This window comes from Myodes glareolus, chromosome 9 (assembly GCF_982192425.1).
Source record: "Myodes glareolus chromosome 9, mMyoGla1.1, whole genome shotgun sequence".
NCBI classification, from domain to species: domain Eukaryota; kingdom Metazoa; phylum Chordata; class Mammalia; order Rodentia; family Cricetidae; genus Myodes; species Myodes glareolus.
The window spans coordinates 38,277,739-38,300,926 of NC_142034.1; the positions used below are offsets into that span (position 1 = coordinate 38,277,739).

The following is a 23,188-nucleotide window of genomic DNA, read 5'->3' on the forward strand; positions in this document are numbered from 1 at the left end:
GCAGTTCTCACTGGATTCTGTATCCGTCTCCTACTTCTTGTTTTGAGGCAGTCTCATATATAGATCAGGGTGGCCTAGATCTCAGACCTGGGCCACAATACCCAGCTCAAGCCTCCCTTCCTGCCCCTCTTTCTAGAACACTGACTTAGGGTAGTTCAAGTTAGTATTATATCTTGATGTATCATTTCATTAAAAAAAAAATCACCCTCTGCTTTACAATCAAAACACAACCCCCAAACCAGAACCAAGCTTAATAATCAGCCAAGAGTCCCTCCCACTTTTCTTTCAGATGCTGCCTCAATTCCTCGGGGACACAGAGCTGGTCCTGAGGAACTGGGTGGGGGAGGGTGTCAAGGGCACACAAATCATGTCTTTCCTGATCCTAGTGCTGTACATGCTCAGACTTCAAAACCCAGGAGACCTAAACACTGCCCCCAAAATCTTCAAGGATGGGGTGGCCCCAGAGCTCATGATGCCGAGAACATGACGCAGGAAATCCTGCATGCTGGCAGGGAGCTGGGTTTGGGGCTTCAAGTATTTTCAGGCCGTTTTTTCTCTGGAGCCAGTATCCATAAACAGGCTAAGTCCCTTCTTCCTGATGTCTTTCTTGTCCCTGCTCTAAACCAATTCTCTTTTGGGAGAGTGCCTTACCAGAACTCCCACTCAGATCTCAGCAGGGAGCACTCTGTAGTAGAACACTCTATGGAAACAGTATTAAAGAACTCACATTTAGCTGGAGGGATCTGGAGCACTGGCAGTGTCCTATGACAGGGAGGCCAAGGCCAGCTTCGGACAGACACCCCATTCATTCTTAGCAATTTTAGGAGACAAAACCTAGTCGGTACTGTACAGTCAAGGAGGGGCTTCTCCCTTCTCTTAGTCCTCAATGAAAGTGGGACAAGAAAATGGGTGGCTGGGAATGGATTGAATTGACAAACGGTGGCTCTTCTACAAATGTGGAGGTTTTATTTCAACAAAATGTGAAAAGAGTGCATTGGACTGAAGCCCCTTGCTCGTTGGCATGTGTGTCCATCGAATTCTCACTGACACGAGTGAAGGCTGCTTTGTGAACGAAGTGAACAGATAATATGGCAATCTCAGTTCAAGCAAGTCTGGGTCAATATATCATTCATCCTCCTCCCTCAGTAACCTTGCATGTGTAATGGGCTGTGGGACCATCAGATTGCTCATGTGTTGTGATTCTGACTTCTCCCTATGAAAAGCCCCTGTCCTGGGGATGAGGCAGCAGGGAAAGGGGAGTTAGAAGCACAGCCCATCTCACCTCTGAAGAAATGCCAGGACAGGCCTCCGGGAGGGTAAAACTTTTATACCACCAGTGATGTTTGGGACTGGATGTGCTGGAGCGATGCGGAGGCTGGAGACAAATCCCATCCTTACCTAGCAGGTAAGCAGAGAACCAGAGGCCAGGGAAGCTTCCTTCTGGACTAAGGATGTTCTCTACCTGCTCCTGCCTGCCTGTTCCTTCCACCAGGGCTCGTAGTGGGAGGACAGTTTACATCCAGTCCCCCAGATGTCCACTTGCAATACTTGTGATGTGGAGCTGATGAGAAGGTTCTCTGAAATATCAGAACGAGATGTCCTGAAGAGGAGGCCAGCTCTTTCTGTAGAATCCAGGGTTAAGGCTCAGACTGAAGTATTCATGCCAATGGTTTCTGGGGCATCTTAGTGATTTCCTCCTGGGTCTCCAGTGAGAAACTCATTAGTCATACTGCAGGCACTGGAGGCTACAGTGCTGACCATCCCCACTCTTGCTGTAGGAACACCAAGGCTCCTTCCTTGGATAAATGGGTTGTGAAGCTCTGCGCTCACCTCTGAGGAGGCCCTGTTGCTGGCCATGGAGAACCCAGAAAGTCTGGAAATACCAGCACCGTGACTGAACTGTAAGGAATCTTAAGGGCAGGTGAATTCTTGTTCCCTGGATGCTTTCTCACACCAGGAAGGCCAGTGTCTGGTGCTGAAAGCCCAGCTGTCATCAAGGTGGACCTGCCATACTTTCTGCCAGGAACAGGGATGAGTAACTTTGTAGGCATGGCCCCACAGTGACAATCTTTCCAGTCCTCAGAAAAGACTTCTGTCTCAGACTACTCTCTGATAGCGAAGATAGTCTCCTTTTAGCTCACCACCTCAGGCTCTGCATTGCCCGCCTCCAGCCACCCACACAGAGGTTATGGCATTGGCCTTTAGCTCCTGGGTATATAAGCAAGGTGGTGGCAGGTTGGCCATCTCCCCAGGTGTACTGAGAAGCCACTCAAGGTTGAGAGTGTTTTAATTGCAAAAATGACTTGATCTGCTTTTCAGTCTGCCTTTTAAATCATGGTTTTGCCCTCGTCTCTCATAAATAGGTATCTTAGTGTAGTTAAATTGGGACTGTTCCTCTCCAGAGCCTGTTGTGTGCCAGGCTGCACATGGGGTAGTGATGGATGGACTTGAGTCTCCTCCATCCTCAGCCCCAGCCCTCCCCTGCTGCCTGTGGCTGCAGCTGTGGCTCATTGGGCAGGGGCTGCAGATACTTGGACACTATCCCCACAGCCCTGTGCTGGGGCGGGCAGGACAGGAGGCAGTCCTGCTTTAGTCTAGTAAGACCTCATGGTACAGGCATGTACCCTTCATTGCCTTCTAGTCCCGTGCATGGAAAGAGGACTGTCAGCAGAGCTGGGCTAACAAATACTGAACCGGGTATGTGTGACTGGGCTTTGTGATCCTACAGCCCAGGATGTCATGCAGAGCCTGAAACATTCAAGGGGAAGCAAATGCCACTCTGACTCCAGTACCGGGCGTCCGGTGCCTTCTCATTACAGTGGTTTCAGATGTAAGAGGCAGCCCTAGCTCTCTTCTCCAGAGACAGGGCAGGAATGTGTGAGAAGCTTCTCCTACGTGGAAGGGGAATCCATGGTGGAGAGGATCCTTACAACTTCTGCTCGCTGAGTGGGTGAGATGTGCTGGGTCATGTGGACGATGGAATCCATGGCAACTTCTGGATTGGCCTGTACCAAGCTGGAGAGAAGATTGGAGGTGGTGAAGAAAAGCTAGAAGGCAGTGTCTAGACTGGGGCACTTAGGAATTGCCTGACAGACATGCTGACAAGGGCAGCTGTGCACAGTGGGCCCACCACCTCATGAGTTCTCCTTTGTTCAAACATCCGTAGCAGCTAAGGATTGTATAAAAGGCACTAGAAAACATTTTGCAATGTTGGAAAATAAGGAGCAATTAAAAAATAAACCCCAGCCAGGCTTTTAATCCTTGCACTTGGGCAGTAGAGATGGGGATAGATATCTTGAGTATTTGAGGCGAGCCTGGTCTACACAGATAAACCCTGTCTTGAAAAATCTAAACAAGCTGGGTGGGTGGTGGTGGCGCCTTTAACCCCAGCAGAGATAGGCAAATCCTCTGAGTTCAAGGCCAGCATGGTCTACAGAGTGAGTTCCAGGACAGCCAGAGCAACACAGGAAAACCCTGTCTTGAATAACCAGGAAAAAAAAAAAAGAAAAACATAAATAAATAAACCCTAAAACAAAAACAGTGGGGACATGCTGTAGGACAATGGTCTTTTATTCTGTCACTTGTATTATTTTTAATAAAATGCTGATTGGCCAGTAGCCGAGCAGGAAGTACAGGTGGGGCAATGAGAACAGGAGAATTCTGGGAAGAGGGGAAGTCATTATACAGTTGTCACCCAGACAGAGGGGAACCAAGATGTGACTGCCTTGCCGAAAAAGGTACCAAGTCACATGGCTAACACAGATAAGAATTATGGGCTAATATAAGTTATAAGAGTTAATAAGAAGCCTGAGATACTAGGTCAATCAGTTTATAATTAATGTACACCTCTGTGTGGTTTCTTTGGGACTTAATGACTGTGGGAACTGGGCAGGGCAGAAACCTCAGTCAACAGGGACACACTGACAATGGTGCCTGAATAAAGGGCCTTTTCTACATAAATATTCACTATTTTGATGTCATATGTCCCATAAGTAAACTATAAAATAAAGAAAGTAGGAATTTCCTAGTCTATATCAATAATGTAGAAATGCATCAGGGAAGACAGGAACTGTTGCTTACAGAGTTTAAGTGAGGGCATAATTGAGGAAGCAGAGTACAGATCATAGTAAAGATTCTTCAGGCAAGATATCAGTGAATGTTCAGTCTAGAAAAGGATTGATGGGGAGCAAGATAGCTTTTCTGGTCTGCAAGTGTCTTCCCACAGACTGGTTAGTGAGTAGCAAGGCAGAAGGGGTGATGATCAGTAATTATACAGTGGTGAAATCCAGAAACAGCTTGGCTAGGTGATAGAAATTAACACCAGGGGCATATGAACTTTGGGTGACTTTCAGTGGGGCTACTCTGTGATGGACAGAATACCACACATGTGATGATATGGCCACAATACAGAACTCAAACCACAGAGAAACATTAGACAACCTAAAAATAAGAGATAATCCACAAATGGAGGACTGAGGCAAGGCAGTGCTGGGGATACCAATGTGCTCTAGCACTGAGCCCACACTCACAGGGGAAACTCCCCATAAAAGCATTTAGTCAGTAACTTACCAAAGTTGATGGTTTTACTGTAGACACATAGGAGAATTTCTGTCCTTAGAGAGTTGCACACAATTTTGATAAGGTAAACATTTAAATGATAGGTGAATTACTAGTGCTAGCTTCTACTTTGCAGCTTTTCCCTAAGCAATATATTTCCAAGTAGTTTTATGGACATCTCCCAAAGAGATGTCAGTCTTCCTGCCTTTCATAATCATCCACTTGGTTTGACTATCTGTACCTAGAGTGAATGCATGTGTAAAAGTCAGTTGAGAGAGAGAGCTGTGTCTCAGGGATATATCTGCATCTGTTGCTCAACTATAGCAGTTCCAGACAGGGGAACCACAGGGATCAGAGCAGCACTATCTCAAAGTTTATTATAAAACTTTTTATTGTAAAGAAAGTAGCTTCTTAGCCTCAAGGACCCTGTTGGTGGCCTCACCTGCGGATTTGCTTGAGGACGTAGTCCCTGCTGATGTATTTGATGTTCTCCTCTATCACTGAACGGACACCATCTTCCTCTGTCAGTTGCTTCTCCAGCCACTCCACCAGGTCCTTATTATTGTCCCAAACGTAAGCCTGCAAACAATCAAGTCTTGGTCAAATGCCAGGGACTAGTCCTGGAAACCTGACTGCCCAGTATCTCAAAAAACTTTCTTGGCATAAAAACATTGTTCACAATTCTCCTTTACTGTTCAGGTTGTGGAAGAGGGGACAGGTTCCCAGCCGGGAGCTGTCTTCCTTTCTCTTCCTTCCTTTGATTTTCAGATACTCACATGGGAGTCTGTCTTATGAGGCTCTGTTATCTACTGTCCTACAACAGTAGATATGCGAGGAGCAGGATACTTAAGAGTGTGACTGGGAGGGAAAGGTGTATGTGGCTGTCTCTTTTTGGAAGAACGGAGACACTGATTCTGAAGTGCAATTCCAGTCCCAGCAAGATGTGGCAGACAAGACTCTGTTTGTGCCTTAGTTCTCTAGCTGGGAAAGTCTTCTGTGGCTGGACCATTTCTTTAAAGGACGCATGGGAGCAAGACTTAGAGGACAACACACAATACAACATGGATACTGATATGGAGGAATTTCTTGTTGCTACAGTGTTACCACCAAGCCAGAAATCCACCCCACTTTATTATATATGAGAGCACTGCAGAGGGTCAAGAAGTCTGTAGCCCTGAGAGTCTCAACAGCCCACCTCTCGCCTCCTTTCTTTCAAGATCATTTAGCGAAGTATTTCTGAGGCAGCTGACTACATAATAATTCAGGAGTATGTTAGAAGCCTAATAGCCTTCTCCTTGCTCTCTTCTCTCATTTCTTTACAAATCATTTAGGAATCGTTTTGTTAATGGTTTCCGGAAAACCAAGTACCACCATTAGGGCTCATTCATATTTATGTCATTTTGTTTGGGTAATTAAACACAAAGCTCGTCATTTAAAGGTGCGCTATCCTTTTCCGTTATCACTAACGAAGTCAAAGTCAGAATGACAATGAGTTTGGTGTTGTAATTTAATAGGTGGGCACTGTAGGGACTCTGAGGCTTGTGTTGTGGCTTCAGAAAATCCAGACAGACACAAGCAATGGCACAAAAGCCACAGCTGTATCCTCAGGGCCTGCAGAGTGTGGAGTGAACATTCACAAAAGAAGCATCCAGCATCAGGAAACTGGGCTGTCTTCTAACATATTACATGCTTTTAAAAATACCTTTTATTGATAGGTATGGTGGCTCACACCTTTTATCCTAGCACCTGTAAGGATAAGGCAGGTGGATAGGGAGTTCAAGGCAAGCCTGGGCTACACTAAGTTATGGATTAACAAAGGGTACAGAGTGAGACCCTGTCTCACAAAAGCAACCAACCAAACTATGGTTTCCTTTCAGACTCACTTCTTCCCCTGACTTAGTCGGTGGGCTGGCTGTGCCTGACTGTTTACTATGCTGGATCACAGGTTCCAGGGATTAATGTCAGTAGTGAGCCTTTTCCAGCAGTCTTATTTCTCTCCTTTCTTGGCTCTGGATTTGCCCACCTTGGGCATCTTTGACAGAGATCAGCTCTCCCTCACAGAACAAGCTGGGAACTACCCACCTCCATGTTTCATTTGGGAGTACCTCCCTCTCTGAGGGTCTGTAATAGGGAAATGCTTTTGCTCCACAGGAAAGCTGTAGCAAGCCTTGCTGACAATGAAGTGCCTTGCTCATGTGGTCTGCTTTATAGCTGGACCCCAGATGAATGAACACACCTGGACTCCAGCCACTGGCACCTTTAAAAACTTGGCCGTTTCCACTGTTGGTGATTAAGAGTTCCCTGTGGCTAGAGGACTTCACAGCTTCCCCAACTTAGGAGGATTTGGTGGAGAGAGGTGCAAAAAATATAACAATGGCGGCTTCTTGAGCTTCAGAAGGAAACCAAACAAAACCCAACTAGATTCACTCAGGAGTCCCAAAGCCTTTAGTTTAGTAGAATATTTAATACTCTTATTAATCATTTTTAATCCGTTTGCTTTTAATTAAGAAACAGCATGATGCTTTGCTATCAACATATGCCAGGGAGCAGATTAATTGTGGCTTAAGATAACTCTCCTTGATTGGTGTAATGTATTAGCTAACGAGATGCTGGCTTCTAAGGATGCTCACACACTACACTGGAGAAAGGCAGCTACCCTCTAGAGTAAATACTCCTGCCTTCCCCTCCTGCAGGCACAAACTACAGTAGGTGTTTAAACATTTAAAACAGTTCCCAGGCAGAATAACAGACAGCAACAAATTCCAAGTTTTTAGATGCTAAAAATATGGACCCTGAATATAAAACATGCTGTTTATTCTGAACACAAGTGGATGACACCACCAAGCCTGAAGTCCATAGTACGTGAAGACGAGGACTCTTGAGTTCTAACCAATTAAATTTTAGCAAAGAGAAACAAACTTTTGTACACACAGTACTGTTTTCCCTCAATCTGTCTGGGAGGGCTTACCATGCTCTGAGCTCTTGCACTCAGGAAAAGCAAGCTGCCTTCTGGGACAGCCATAAGACTCACTAATCCAGTCACGAGGAAGGGCAGTTCCAAGGGGGAAAGCCATTATCACTTTCTTCCTTAGAATTATAAAAAAAATGTAGCTATTTACCTTCCTAGGATTCCAGAGTAGATCTTAACAAGTGTGAAATGCTGGGCTGCTAGCCCCACGACAGCCTTGGGCCCATATCACCCGCCTGACATCCCAGCCAGAGCATCTTAATATCAATAAAATATCAACAATTAAACATCACAACACTGGCTTGCCTTACACATTCACCAGACAACTCTCTCTTTCTGCATCAATGGATAAGTATCTCAGGCAACACTCAGCCTCACTAATTATATGTAATAATTAGTCTAGCTTACAAAATCTAAATGACCTGTTTGAAAAGGTTCATTTCTAATGCACTGGACAGCTGTTACGCTCTCTCTAAGCAATGGTTGTACAGGTCCAGGGAGTGACTAGGGCACAACCTGGTGGCTGTGAGCCTCGATTTTCATGCCTACAAATGACTTCACCTTGTGAGTTACTTAGAGATGCTTTCAGCTGGAAAGATAGCTGGACATACACATCCTAGAAAGGAAGTTGTTTTTAATGTATCTATGTTTCTAAAGGTTATGACCTTCTGAAGCCCAAGATGCAATGTGATTTCTTTCAGAGGCTTTGCAGCACACCACCAAAAGACCTTGTGAACAGTGGCTTGCTAGATTTTATGGCTGGGCCAGGCAATTCTTGCCTATTTTCCCCTTACCTCATCCCTTGCTGATATACCAGGCCATCTGTGGGTGCATGAGACAGTAGAGACCTTATCAACAGTGCTCTCTCTGATCCTCATTCCAATGGAACTCCAGAATAAGAGGAAGTGGGAAACTGGACAATTATAATGAATTAGGGCATTAAACCCTGGGGACACTAGTGTGAGTCTGGTAGTCCTTCCAGAATGAGTCAGTTCACCTAGTCTCATGCTTTGACTTTGCTTATGTGCTCTCTTTCTCTCCCCGCCTCCTCATTCTCTCCCCAACCCCGCAAGCTCTCACCATATATTCCTGGCTAACCCAAACTCATAGAAGATCACATCCTTGAGTTCTGGGATTAAAGATATGCTCTACCATGTCTGGCAACTAGTTAATGTATAACATGCTTTACTTTTGACATTTAAACCCACTGAATCCTGTGACACAATAAACATTATCCCCAATTTATACACGAGGAAATGGAGCTCAAATTATGTATCCAATCAAATAGAAGCTAGGAACTTGTTTTTAAGTGAGTTTGTGAGATCCCCAAAATTTAAATTTGTTTCCCAATGTTCCATACAAAGTCTTTGTTTCTCTGTATAGCCCCAGTTGTCCTGAAACTCACTCTATAGACCAGGCTGGTCTCAAGCGTTGGGATTACAAGCACGCACAACCACTGCCTGGCTCCATGCAATGTTTTAATTGTGATTTCTCCTATCAGAGTCTACAGGCAGAGAACCAATTAGCCTATAGGGAAAACTGCATACTTCAAATTGTGGAGCTAGAAATCAAGACAGAAACCATCGCCATGAAACAAGCAAGTGCCATGTTTGCACGACCAAATTCAATCCACAGTTCTTAGAACCTTTTCCTTAGGGAGTTGTAGTGATGCTATTGCTTTTACCCATGGTGAAACCATGAACTATAAACCCAACTACTTCCTACAACATGGCTGCCCAGTGGATCCAGGTGCAATCCTAGAGCTCACGGGATGGAGATCTCTAAGGGGAACAAAAGATTCATATTGCTCAATTTTCCATTCTAAAATCTTTGGCCAGGATCAAGAAAACAAAATCTCTGGAGGAAAAACAATACAAAGCATGTCTAATAAATGCCTGTCGCTACATGACTTCTTTACCAATAACAGCAACAAAGGTCTTAGTACTCAAGAGAACTCTACTAGTCTTTGCATTTGAGGGAAACAGACATTATTTGAAGACCCTGCCACCATACAGAGTGCTCTCAGCCACTTTTTAACATCAGGCAGCTTATATAGTAACCCTTCAGAGGCAACTCTACACCTTGAACACTGCAGCACTTTCTTCTCTCAAGGGCACTGCAGATTTTATCACCTATGCCACACTCAGGGCCTGCTGAGCCTGCAGAATGTGGCAGGAGGTTTCAAAGCCGTATGTCCTGACTTCACAGGATCACTTGTCCTTCCTTTCTCTTTTCCCTGTCCCTGAGGATGAGAGCTCACGGGAAAGGCAATCTTCTGTAAACACAAGCAATGGAAATAATATCAACTGGTATTCAGTGTGCAGACAGCCTCTTCCTGAGCTGTGAGCCTGCAGTGTCTTCTGCACTCAATCCAGCAAGGAGCCTGTGCACACACAGCTCCCCACTGATGAGAGATAGCAATGGTCTGTTTCTTTAGACACACTGCCCCCTGGGAGGATGCCACTAAGGAGTAAGTGAGGGGCCCATCTATTCACTTCATGCTTGGAGGGAAGCTATTCCTTCTCCTCACCCTTGTGCCCGCCGAGGCTGTGCTCGTCCATTAGTGACTAATGTGGTAGGGAGGCGTACGGGCCACACACACACACTCCATTTACCTAGCCGACCACTCTTAACTGGAGAACAACCTCTTATTTTACACTTGCATGACTTTCAATGCCAACTTCCACTAGAAGCTGCCAGTAGCCACTGACAAAATTGTCTCACTTAATTATGATGCCACAGACTGACCTTAACCTCAGCCAAATGTCAGAGAATGTCCCACTCCCCTGCTGCATATCTGAAATATTTATCCAAGAAGCTTTCCAATCATAAAGAAACAGGCAGACTTAACACAAAGGTGACTCTTAGAACACTCCACATGACTGGCTTTAAAGCTGACGGCGAGTCTTATATAGTTCCTTGATAAGAAAAGTTGTTAGCAAAGACTCCAGGTAACATTTGAGGACACTGGAGTGACCCTCTGTAAGACAAGGCACTTCATGCCACCACCAACTAGTCACTCACCATCAATATCTGACAGTCGTCAAAGATTCTGATCACATAGGTAATATATTACAAAACATATCTGCATAGTGTAGCCTGATAAAGTAGGACCGGCAAGATGGCTCAGTGGTGAAAAGCAGTTGCTGTCCAGCCTGAAGTCCTGAGTTTGATCCGATGCCAACATGGTTGAAGAAGAGAACCAATTCCTTCAAGTCATCTTATGACTTATCCATGTAAACTGTGGCATGCCCAGACTCACACACAAAATAAATGTTTTTAAAAATGTATATAGTAGGGCTGGAGAGATGGTTCAGTGGTTAAGAGTAGTGACTGCTCTTCCAGAGGACCCAGGTTCAATTCCCACCACCCACATGGCAGCTCACAACTGTCTGAAGATCCAGTTGCAGGGAATCTGACACCTTCACACCAATGGACATAAAACAAAGTTAAATAAACCAGAAAAAAATATATATAGTAACACTCAAAAAGGTTAATCTTTTCCTTGGGACTCTAATTCAGGGGTGCACACATCATACAAGCAAGAGCTTTTTTCCTTAGCTACCCACATTTGCCCTTAGTTTTACTTAGTAAAAATGTAGACATAAAGGTTTAGCTTTTCCTTCCCTATTTCCTGTGGACTGTTTTGTGAAATCCAGGGACGAATGTTGACTTTAGGCTTGTCCTGTCTGTAATTCTAATGCAAGAACACTGGGAACACTGTCTTCTTAAAAGGCCCTTCTATGAGATCACCCTAAAATGATGCCAGATGCATTAGCAGGTCAGGCATGTTCTTCCAGCTCAGATGTGAAACCAAAACTATAGTACTTAGCATCGTTCGTGTGTGTGTGTGTGTGTGTGTGTGTGTGTGAGATCATCACATCTATTAGGCTTCCTGAGGCATGTAATTCGACTGCTTACAACTGGACACCTGCGCAGCTTAGGCAGTTGGGTTTCTACCTGGTCAACCACTCTCTGAGTCATCCTGTTAGATACATGCTGCCTTTGCTAGCATATTTTGAACATACAATTGCTTTAGTCTGGAGCATTCTTTCTACCCCTGTTCCACCAACACAACTTTTTCTTCTGGTTTATTAAATCTCTGTTGAGATATCCCTTCCTCCGGAAATCTTGCTCTTCCATCTTCAAAATTGGGTATCTACTCTGTGCAATATGACTATGCTCTTTGTTGGGTTTAATACCAGCCTTGCTGTTGGGTAGGACAACATAAGCTCTCTGTGGGCAGGCATACTGTCTCTCACTGTTAAGTCCCCAGGATCTAGTTAAGCTCCTAGGGTCTAGTTCAGTGTCTGGCATGTTTTAAGTGTTCAAAACGGTTTGCTGAATATAGGCTGCAGATAGGCTCTTCTAGCTTTTCTAACATGACATCATAGCATATTATTTGGCTGTAATTTGGAATAGTAGAGGATCTGGGTTTTAGGTTCCTTGTACTCCCTACCCCTAAAGGTCTGAAGATGTTTAGCTGACAACCTTTGTAATTCATGGTTGTCTGTACAGCATCAAGGTTTGTTGGTGCTTCACCTACCTTTACTGTGCCTTCAACTTCTACAAACCAGCGTCTCAACATGGCCTGGATCTGGCCGTCAGTCAGTTCAGGGTTGGCATTGTGGATTTTCTTCTTGACCAAGTCCTCTAGGAGGAGACGCCTCAGCCGCCAGTAGAAGAAGGTACGGGAAGTTTTCCAATCTAAGATGTCCTAGACTCCCAGAGAGCACAGAGGAATCAGTGTAGACATTCTGGCACTAGCACTCAATCTGAAGGAACCCCACAGTCATAAAAAGCCACTCTCCAAAAAAGCCGGCTTAAACTCCCTACACCCCCAGTACATCCCTACAAATCACAGAACACTGTGAACAGCCAGTATTCTGGCAAATGCTATTCTACACATGATTGTAGTTCTGAGGAAGAGGCTAAGTTCCCAGAAAACTAGAAAGGAAAGAATATGTTCTGAGCAGACAGTTCAACTTTCATGCAGATAAATGGTGAATTAGCTGTGACCATAACTTTGACATTGTAATAATCCAGTCTGAGGATCACCTGTATTGCTGCTCACCAACAAAGAGCTTGCCTGAGGATTCCATGGAAACCTAAATCATTTTGTTTTAGATGGCAGTGGATACATAAGGGGGAAATACCTCTTAAATAATCTGAAATGGTTTGATCTGCATAAGCTGTGTTAATATGACTCTAGCAGCTCCCTACTTGTGGGCCTATGTCACTTGCAGGGCTCTGATAAGTCAGAAATGGCAACTGTGGTACTTACATTAATAACACCCTTCTCCTGCATCCGGCCTGGTGTGTCGTGCAAGTCAGCAAACTGCACAGCTACCTGATGGTAAATGGGAATTAGGAACTCCTCCCGTTCCTTCAACTTGTTCTCCAGTTCCTTCCGCTCAGTGGGGCTTAGCTCTGGGGTGCCTGCAATTACATAAACCTGCCTGTCACACTGCAGGGATCAGGAATCTTGGCACAGATGCAGTCACAGTCCTTCCCTCTAGGGCCTGGCTTTCCACTGCATCACTCTTTGCTACACAACAGACTCTATGAGATAGTACTCCTGTCCTTGCGTTGTCACAGAGAGCCCATGTGTCTTCTTTTCCCTACAGGTCACAAGTATGAAAATAGTGGTGGCAATCCTGCTCTCCAGGTCTCTCTTAAACAGGAAAAGTGACCACCTGAAGGTCTGTACCTCTCGCATTAGTTCACTGTCCAACAGCAAGGCTCCTCTAGCCCCACAAGTCAAGATACCATGCCAACTATTAGAGTAGTTGGACTAGTCCAAATATAGGATTTTGTAGGTGAGCTTCCCCTGGGACTAGAGGATAGACCAGCAGCTCTGGTTTTAGCAAATACTCAGTAGGTGCCTGTGAAACTGTTAAGCACTAAGATCACCCCTAAGTTGCAAGCTGCTGTATTCCTTAGCTTGTAATGTCAGATTTGAATATTCTTAACCTCAAAGTAGTACAATTCAACCAAATAAAGCCAGATTCACGTAACTCACATCAGTCCTGACCCAATCCCTGACCAGATGACAAAACTCTAGATCTTAGGCTAAAAGAGAGGAAGCAGGGAAAGAGAAGAGCAGATCCTGTGTGGATTGCTAAGCATGAAACACACAGTACCATAACCTCATCTGAGATGATGCTCTTATTACAAGGAAGACCATCTCCATCTACTGGGTTTTAGCAGAGGTCTTGCTATGTTGTGCTTCCCTCCCTAATTACTTTCAGAGTGGGGTCTGCAATCAATACTGAAAATTTATCTGCCTGCCCAGCAAAGCTAAGTACATCTAACTGAAGGAACAATAGGTGACAGCCCTGGTGCTGGAGTTATCTGATAAGTTTTGTCACTAACGCTGACAAATACACAAGCACAGGTGATGTGTTGCAGCAGAGAAAGGCCTGTTTCAAGCATATGCCTGTGTGGGAACATGTCTTGTTTTTTATACCACTACGAATCATATGCTATGAATAGCTTTGGGCTGCTGAGTGAGCCGGAAGTATCACACATAAGCAAATGCTAAATAAGCAAGGATGGGACTCTAGCACTTAAGTTTTATTGTACATGACTTTTTTTGGATGCCCAGCTCTACCTCTCCACTTTAAAACTGTGAGAAGCAGTCACTGACCTGCTGTCTCAGACCCCAGTTAGTCTTACCAACTCCTGAGGCTGTATTCTTCTTAGCATCTTACAAGTAAACATACAGATACCAAGAACTTGTGTGAGTCATCAAGGTCACAGATCAAGAAAGTGACAGCCAGGACTCAGGGCAGCACTGCCCTGAGGCAGTTGGACAGTGTCACACTGCCTTTCTTATTTGCAGAGGACTACTACTTCTGTAGTAGTGGACCCTTCCATTTCAGAAGCCTAAGTCATATGGAAGTCACTTGAGTCCTATTGTGTAGCGAAGACAGAAGATGTCTGCCATGTTCTCAGCAGCACGAAGATTTAAAGGAGCTTCTCCTTTACAATGAGGTTGAAGATGTAAAAATGCTGGGCCCTCAGGAATGGCAGGACTTTCATGAAGAAAATTCAGCAGGGAACTTCAAACCCTTCAAGATTCTTCTTCTAGGTAAGCAGCTGACATTGTACTTGAACACACGTATGCATCTACATGGGCCATATATAACATACCACTTATTGTGTGTCAGGCCTGCACATGAGGCTTTCAGGATCATATACCTCATAAGTCAACACACACACGATTCAGACCTAGCTGGACAGCTGTTAACCCTGCTGCTAAGCTGAATCCTTCAGTGCTGCCAAGTATTTTCCAGGTCGCTTCACATACATTATCTCTGATCCTTATACCCTCCTTATAGACAAAGTATCCATTTTACAAATCAGAAAAAAAAAAGAGGCTCTGAAATGTAAATGGCACGTAGCTGTTAAGTAACACAGTCAGAATTTACACCTGGGTCAAGCCACCCCCAGCGCCTGTGTTTGTCCTCCTTAATGGTACCAAAAGTGGCCAAGCAGATCTCCTGGCAGTAGCTGGACTGTTGGTTCCTTGTGTTTGCAGAATTAAGAGCAGCCTCAACACTTGAATGCAGGAGGAGGAACTACAGGCTGAAGAGAGCCTTCAGGAGGAGTAGGAGAGGCCAGGCCAACTGTGCTAGTCTAGAGTTCCAAAGGAATAATGAAATAAATACTATGGTGCTCTTGTTTTCTCAGGAGTTAGAAAATGAGGCAGCATTTCCCAAAGGCCACCTCAGAAAAGAAACAGGGCAAGGACAGGTGTTGAAAAGACTTAAACATGTAAGAAGGCCCAGAGTCTGTGTTTTGTTTTGAGGAAAAGAGTCTCTAATCTTTTATGTCCTAGGAGCAGAAGGCTGCTCTCAGGTGGGTGCTACCCTTGTGCGGTACACGAGGGCCTCTGTAGCACAGCAGCCAGCCCCGGTAATGATTTAGAGGAGATTAACAAATATGTCAATGTCTATTTTCTGCTTAATTTAAAAGCGGCGTCTATAAAGATTTTTGACTTCTGAACCCTGTTCTCCTGAAAGAAAGAAGGTAAGAATGAGGAGGGATAGAGAGTGATTATCCTATCATTGATCGTTTGTCAGGAGCATTTCTTATTCACCGGACTATTGTAAAAAGCTAAGCTCACGATCAATCCTGTAAGCTCCCTGTACAATTAAATATCTTGGAATGGTTTTCTTTCTTTTCTAGCCAGATTGCAGGGCCTCAGGGTTTTTAGGAAAGCGTGTGAGTGTGTGTGTGTGTGTGAGTGTGTGTGTGTGTGTGTGTTTAAGAATATGCTCTACAGCCCTTCTCTTCTGGAGTCCTGCCTTAGGAAAAGGCTGAAACAGGAGAAAGGTATGCTGCTCCTGTCCCTTCACAAAAGCCAAGTTCCCATTAAATCCTAAAACATCAAACCTTATGATTATAAAACCAACATACAAGAGTTAAACACAGATGAGGCATCGCTAGCCTAATCAAGTGTGAAGAGCTAATATCAGTGAGACGCTATGATGCTTCCATTTGCTCTAACACATTAGACCTGAAAGGTCATGATCTCAAAGATGAGAAGACTAAGAGACAAGTAACTTGCTCAATGCTACAGAGCCAAGAAACCAGAGCTGGGGATTGTGGCCTACAGAGTCTAGCCATAGTCCTGGATTTTTATTTATTAGTTTAGATTCATTTGTTTTATCTGTATTAGTGCTTCATTTTTATGTGTGTATACCACATGTGGACCTGGCACCTACACAAGTCAGATCAGCACCTACATCAGATTCTCTAGAACTAGTTACAAATGTGGTGAGCTACCATGTGTGTGCGGGGTCTGGTTCTCTGGAAGAGTAACAAGAGATCTAACTGCTGTGCTATTTCTTCAGCTATAATTCTGGGGCTTTAAAAAAGCTTAAACTGATCTACATGTATCCCAGGCCAGCAGCCAGTCAGCCATACCTGAAGCCAGGACAAGCAGTACCACCAGAGGAGCTATTGGCTTCTGCAGCAGTTGTTTAACACAGAAGGTGGCAGATAAGGGTCAGCCCTACCCTAGGTGATAGCACCTAGTTTCTGGGGGCTGAGACTTTTAAAGCCAAGAATGATGACCCTCAGAAAACACATCCCTCAGTCTAAGTGCAGCTTCTCGTTTACAACCCTAATCTGGGAAATGGGGATAAAGTTTTATTTTATTTTTATAAAAGTAATATTAAAGCTTAAATTTTTAAAAATTTAATTTATTTATATTTTATGCATGAGGTTTCTGCATGTATACCTGCATGGCAGAAAAGGGCATCAGATTCTATTATAGATGGTAGTAAAAAACACAAGGTTGCTGGAAAATGAACTCAGGACCTCCAGAAGATCAGTCAGTGCTCTTAACTGCTGAGCCATCTCTCCAGCCCAATATTAAAGTTTTTAAAAACAAAACATTCTTAACTTTTCTAATAAAGGGGCTATAAAAATTTAAACCTAAATTTTAACTTTTAATTTTTATTTTAAACCTAAGCTTAATTTTAACTTTTATAGACTCTTCTTCATTCTCTTAAAAAAGAAGTTTGCTTTGATTGGTTAAATACAAGATATACAAGAGATAAAAGCTGGATTACCCTCCCTGCAGGGCTCCTGAACACCGCAGATATTAGACATTGATACTGAAAAACCACAGTAGCCGAACTCTTTTTCAGGTTGAAAGGCATCAACACAAGTAGCAGTTAAAAGAACTATGCACTATGTTTTCTTTGTTGCGAAAAAATTCCTCTATGAAGATAGTAAAAAAAAATTATCTAAAGTATCACCATATTTCCATATCCATAACAGGAATGCTTTAAAAAGTCAAAAACCAAAAACCACAAAAACCATTCTTGAGAAACTGTAAGTCAGATCTTGTTTTAAGTGCCCCAAGGGAGCTATTTAGAATGAACTTTGCAGTGAGTCCTTTGGTAAAGCAAATAATCCTTCTGTAATGGGAATAATTTTTCTCAATGCATCTGGTCCCATTTTCATATGTCTGCTTTTTTTTTACAAAAGGGGCCACACCTACCTAAATACAACTGCACATCATTGCATTTTGATTCGAAGTGCAATCTTCTCAGGGGATGTCTGATCCTGAAGTTCCTTGCAACAGTGTGAGTAATCTCTTGTTCATATTTAAATAATCATTATATTAACTCAGACTTCCAAATAAGAATAAAAACTGAATAATTCTCCCTTCAATCCTGCCCCCTTATCTCATACAGACATGGCCACATGAGAAAGTGAGGAAACAACACAGAATTTTCTGAATTCTGGTATAGAGATCTCTCCACAGCCTGTTATTTTCTCTCCCCAATCTGCTCTCCCTAAATCTGACAGGGATCTGGGCCAATTGAGAATAAGTAGGGAAGAGGGCCTTGGACATATTCTGACAATGGTCTTCAGGTAGAGAGAGGCCTGGGTTTAATGGACAAAATCCCTGCCAAGTCCTAACTGTGAATCACACCTTTCTGGCAGGGGGTGGGTGGGGGTGGGAGTGGGGGTGGGGAAGGGGGCACACAGGTGCTTCTGTAAATGTAATTAATTGAATTGGATTGGGATCAAACTAAAACAGCTCCCCCATAAATGTCACAGTCTCACTAAATTTCATCAAGCCAAATAGGCTTTGAATTAAAGTGAGGAGATGGGTTTTTAGCTATTACCAACTTAAGGAAGAAGGTAAGATCTCACTTACTTTCATGACAAAAAAAACTTTCCTGAGCTTCCTCACCACACAGGACACTATATGCACTACAGGCGAGACACTGCTTTCAAGGCATATAAACTAGGACATCTCTATTTCCTAGTCTCAACTTCCGAGGCAGATCCACTTTCTGCCTCAGACAAGCAATACTGGGTCTCTTTAGTTGATAACAGCTTGAAGGGGTAGGAAAATGCATACTTTGACAGTAACCCTGAATCTCCACCACCCAAGATAATCCTTTCCAGGTCATTCTTGTTGATAAAGAGGTAGCTCTGGAGAAAGGCATTCTGGAAGTTTCTAGATGCATATCTGTAAAAGCACAAATCTTCAACTGCACCAGGTACCTCAGGTCATTAGGCATGCTGGGCGCTAGTTAGGCCTGAAGGATCAAGCGAGGGCCAGGGAGGCACTGAACGTGTCAGCCATCAGGGAGGTTTCATATGGGAAGAACTATGGAGCTACATGGCAGGATGCCCAGCTGTTTGGGAACAGGGCCATGATAGAGAACAAGGGTCTCCCTACCGGACTCCTTTGCTCGGGTGCTTGCTGTACTGAGGGAAAGGGACAACAGGAAGCTAATAACTGCTTTGCAGTTGGGCTACATAGTTCTGTCTCCATCTAAACTGATATGTCATTTCACTCTGCATATAAAGAGGAGGCTCAATAAAGATCTATAGGGAGATCCCAGCTCACAGTTCAGCAAAGGCCAGGCTAGCACAGCACCTCTGCTCCCCAGCCAGTCCTCTGCTCTGGTTCTGAGAGGCAGCACAGGGATTGATACTGGAAGACTAGGACTCTGTTTCCAGGGAAGGAATTTGATTTCCTTAAGTCCAAAATGGTGGGATGTAATCCTCCCTTCGATGACTTTAGCAAGGCATGCACTGAGAACACAGGGTCAGAACTGGTTCAGCAATAAGACATTCTGCTATCTGAACTTAGTTCACTTACTTTTAAGGGCAATTATTTTGCTGTTATTACTGTAGATCTGCAAACTTCTTACCCAAACCCGACACAGAAAATGGTTAAAAACTCATTTTTAAAAAAGTAAACTCCTGATTTCAATCCTTGCTCTCTTATGTCATGTATCTATCAAATAAAGAGTTTGGAAGAGATGAAGTTAACTGTTCAGAAATTATTATTCATATCCTTAGAGAATGAACTGTAATTTTGTGCAGTCAATCAGTCTACACCGGTTAGTCTAGGTACTCTGTGAACGCTCCCCAGTACAGAGGCTGACTTGGAAGCAGATCAGAAACACAAGATAACAACCACTCCTACAGGCTTTCTCCTAAATCAGATTTCCTCTGTGCAGCTGGTTTTAGCTCACAAAGGGAAAGAATCCCTGTTTGATTTAGACCAGGTTCAGTATTCAGCTTAGGGATTGAGAATTCTATTCTGTACCCTCACGAACATTTATTGTATATTGTGGAAGACTTGTTTAATCTTGCTTTTTTTGCTTCAATTTCCCAATCTGAAAAATAAGGTCATTTTTCACCTACTTTGTAAAAGGTATTCTGGTAGTCTTTCGGTAAGGGATTGTGAAAGAAGTCAGAATACAGTGTAAACTCTCCCCACATTGGGTTTCTATTATGTTGTAGGGCATTCAAGCCAATCTGCTACCTTATAACTACTTGAGTAGTCTCTGAAAGGCTGCAAGTACCTGTAACATATCTATGCTTAGACAACTATTTCTAATTTATATCAAGATGCCTTGAGTCAGAGCTTGCTTCATATTTAGTAGACTATAAATTCATCCATTCATTCATTCATTCTTCTTTTTTATTTTCTTTTGAGCCAGGGTTTCTCTGAGTAGCCTTGCTGTCCTGGAATTCACTCTGGAGACCGGGCTGCCCTTGAATTCGGCGATCCACCTGCCTCTGACTCCCAAATGCTGGGCACAGATCCTTTTATGAATGTCATTGTTTGGTCAAGGTTAACTAAATATGATTTTCTTTAGCATAGATAGGAAATTGATAATGAGATGATTTGTGACAAATGATTAAATGGCCATCATTTGCGAGTCTCCTCCCTCTTCCCTACACGTGCTTCTACAGTTAAAGGTGCTAGGTGGAGATGGAGCAACAGCACTCTCTGTGAGAGGGAAGCTTTGGCCCCCACCTCTCACCACCAAGTTCTTCTGCACACAGATGTGAAGAGAGGATCCTCTTACTACCACCCCGTTACTCAAAGGGATGATAACAGCCATTGGGGGGTTAAAAAGAGGCAGTGAACCCCCAGTTAATGAGTAGGAATTCAGCAGGCAGTGCAAGATAAATGGGGCTCTCTCTGCTTCTGCTAGAGTCAGCATGAACTGCGGCCCCGCGGCTTGTTTGTGGCAAATGGAGTGCGCGAAATATCAAAGGGCAGTGATCCAGAAGAAGACCGACTTTGACAAATTTTAAATTGGCCAGAAAGAAAACCAGGGGGAAAAAAAAGGAGGAACAAAAATAAATGAAAGAAAATTAGGCAATTCTTTGTGTCCTACAATTGTGGCATTGCTGCCTTTGTACAGAATTATTGGTAAAACAGCAGCGACGATCACTGGATGCCGGGAGCAATTATGAGCCACCTAAGTGAGATGCTTATCAGTGGCTGAAGCTTTTAGAGCTTCACTGTGTACAGTTGTAAGTAACTCACTCTTGGGTTGCAGTCACTTTAATTAAAGTGTATGGGGTTGGTCAGAAGTAATTATCCTGTTTGGAAAAGAAAGGGGGGAAAATACCTCAACAAATCTGGCGGCAGTAGATTTCAGAACAACTTCTGCCAGTTTCCCTTTGTATGTGTGCTTTCCCCAGAAAGGGTCAGGCTGCAGCTGGGTTAGTTTTTGGTTGCTGTTACCTGACAGCAAACAATGGGGGCACAAACTGATTATTGAAACTCAAGTCACCACTTTTGGCCAGGTTTCCACTACTTAGACATGCAGCCTCAACACTACAGACACTCAGGAGGGTGTCTGATCCTACATGGTAAAGATAATAGACTCTCCAAAGAGTATTTCATTAAACTGTCCCCTGGACCATAAATGAGCTGGCGTCTTTCTGTTCCTCCCATTCACTAGGTTATACTACTTTATACAACAAAACACAAACACAATAAAACAAAACAAATGATCCTAAGCAATCTTTACTGACATAGCAAGTGGCTCAATGGAAGAAAACCAGTGTTTTAAAAGTATCCAAAAGTCATTATAGGGCTCCTACAGTTTAGTCTTTTTCCAAGAGCTCTGAAAGCATATGAGTAACAGAAAGCTGGCTAGATGCACAATGCGCAAATGCTCCAAGGGCTATGACTGCTGCAGTCACTATTTCAAGGCATATAGTGCACAATCTTTACTTCCATTTTCTGTAGCTCAGGCTGACCCCAGAACACTGTCTGGGTAGAGACTGGCTTTTCTATAATGTGACACTGACTCATAACCCCTAGAAATGAGACAGGCTGTCCAGAGACTACAGAAATAAGAAATATTTAAGTTACAGATATTCTTCACCTGATTAGCCTGCCTCCCAAAGCAACCTCTAACTAATGATACTCTACAAGAACATCCCATTAAGTGGGTTATTTGCACTTTAAGGAAATATCAGAAGAAAAATCATGTGACTTTTCTTTTTCAGTATCTACCTTCCCTCCTATCACATTATTTCATTCTACCAGGGTTCTTACCATATAGAGGATAGTAAATAAAGATCATCATGAATTTGATCAAATGCTTCAGTGCCTTCTCCCCTGACCTATGAATGCACTCATTACAAATCAGCTGAATGGCTCATTGATTTGCCAGGAGAACAAGCAGACATACCCAATCGCTCAGCCAAGCGGATGTAGACTGGATCTACCCGACGCATGGTTTTCACCAGATCCTTTTTGCGGAATTTGATTTCTACTGTCCCTTCTGGTTCCAGAACACCTCCCCTGGATGCAAAAAAGAAAATAAAGCAGAGGACACAGAATGAAATCAGTTATAATTTGTGGACCAGGAAACAGCTTCATTACTGTTTTGGCCACCCATGGTTCTCAGAAGTTACCCCTGGGAAAAAAGGCAGATACCTAAAATGTATCTAAGTGAGGTATGAGAAAGGTCTAACATAAAGCAATTTAAAGAATTCTCATTATCCCACTAGTAGATTTCCATCTCAAGGAGAGAATACAGATTCTACCACTGACAGCTGATGAAGGTGACAGACATCACATTTTTGTTTTTCAGAAAAGCAAACAAAACAAAAATCCCAAAAAGGTAGGCCCCTAGCAGAGGAACCACCTACTGTGTGTAGGGCCGGGGTACTGTGTGTAGGGCCGGGGTGCTGTGTGTAGGGCCGGGGTGCTGCTGGTGACGACCGGCCTGTACCACAGCTATTAACTGCTCCCGAAACCAGACACACGGGGCCAGGCTGCTGAGAGGCAATAGGTCTTTCTCTCTTTCTGTTGTTTTTCAGTTTCTCTGTGTAACAGTCCTGGCTGTTGTGAAACTCTGCTTTGTAGACCAGGCTGTCCTTGAACTCACTGAGATCTGCCTGCCTCTGCCTCCCAAGTGCTAGGATTAAAGGTGTATGCCACCACTGCCCAGCTTGATAAAAATTTCTTAATGGACTTAAAAAAAATTGTTTAGGGCAGGGTTTCTGGTATTAGATTATCATTAATATTCACTGTAAAAAACTCTGAGGCCTTCACTTTGCTAACTTCCATGGCATCAGACAGGATGCTTTATCTACTTCTCTGATCTGGTATCAGGGAATAGCTTAGGACTTAAAAATAATAAACTTGTAGGTGTAGAATATCAGCCTAGGGATTCAATGGTGAAACTGTTGCACATTCCCAAGCAGTGCAGGTGTTCCGATAAAATGATGACATGCAGTAAAGTGCACGGACAATGATGCTGATGTTCTTCAGAAAGGATCATGAACACATTATGAGAGGGTGCTGGGCTTGATGTGTCTTATTCAGTTTCAAGAACTACCTTCTTACAGATGTGGGCT

General features: G+C 43.6%; 1 protein-coding gene across 4 annotated transcripts in view; it reads right to left on the reverse strand.

Moving 5' to 3' along the window:
- Positions 1 to 944: 944 nt before the first annotated feature.
- Positions 945 to 23,188, reverse strand: part of Acaca (acetyl-CoA carboxylase alpha) — a 261,557-nt gene continuing 239,313 nt past the window's right edge. For all 4 annotated transcript variants that reach the window (XM_048446706.3, XM_048446705.3, XM_085695587.2 and 1 more), the window contains 5 exons: positions 22,015 to 22,127; positions 12,810 to 12,964; positions 12,072 to 12,242; positions 5,000 to 5,136; positions 945 to 3,015 (listed from right to left, as the gene is read on the reverse strand). In XM_048446706.3, coding sequence (XP_048302663.2) covers positions 2,892 to 3,015; positions 5,000 to 5,136; positions 12,072 to 12,242; positions 12,810 to 12,964; positions 22,015 to 22,127 — 700 coding nt within the window. In that variant the 3' untranslated portion in view covers positions 945 to 2,891. The remainder of the gene's footprint in view (positions 3,016 to 4,999; positions 5,137 to 12,071; positions 12,243 to 12,809; positions 12,965 to 22,014; positions 22,128 to 23,188) is intronic.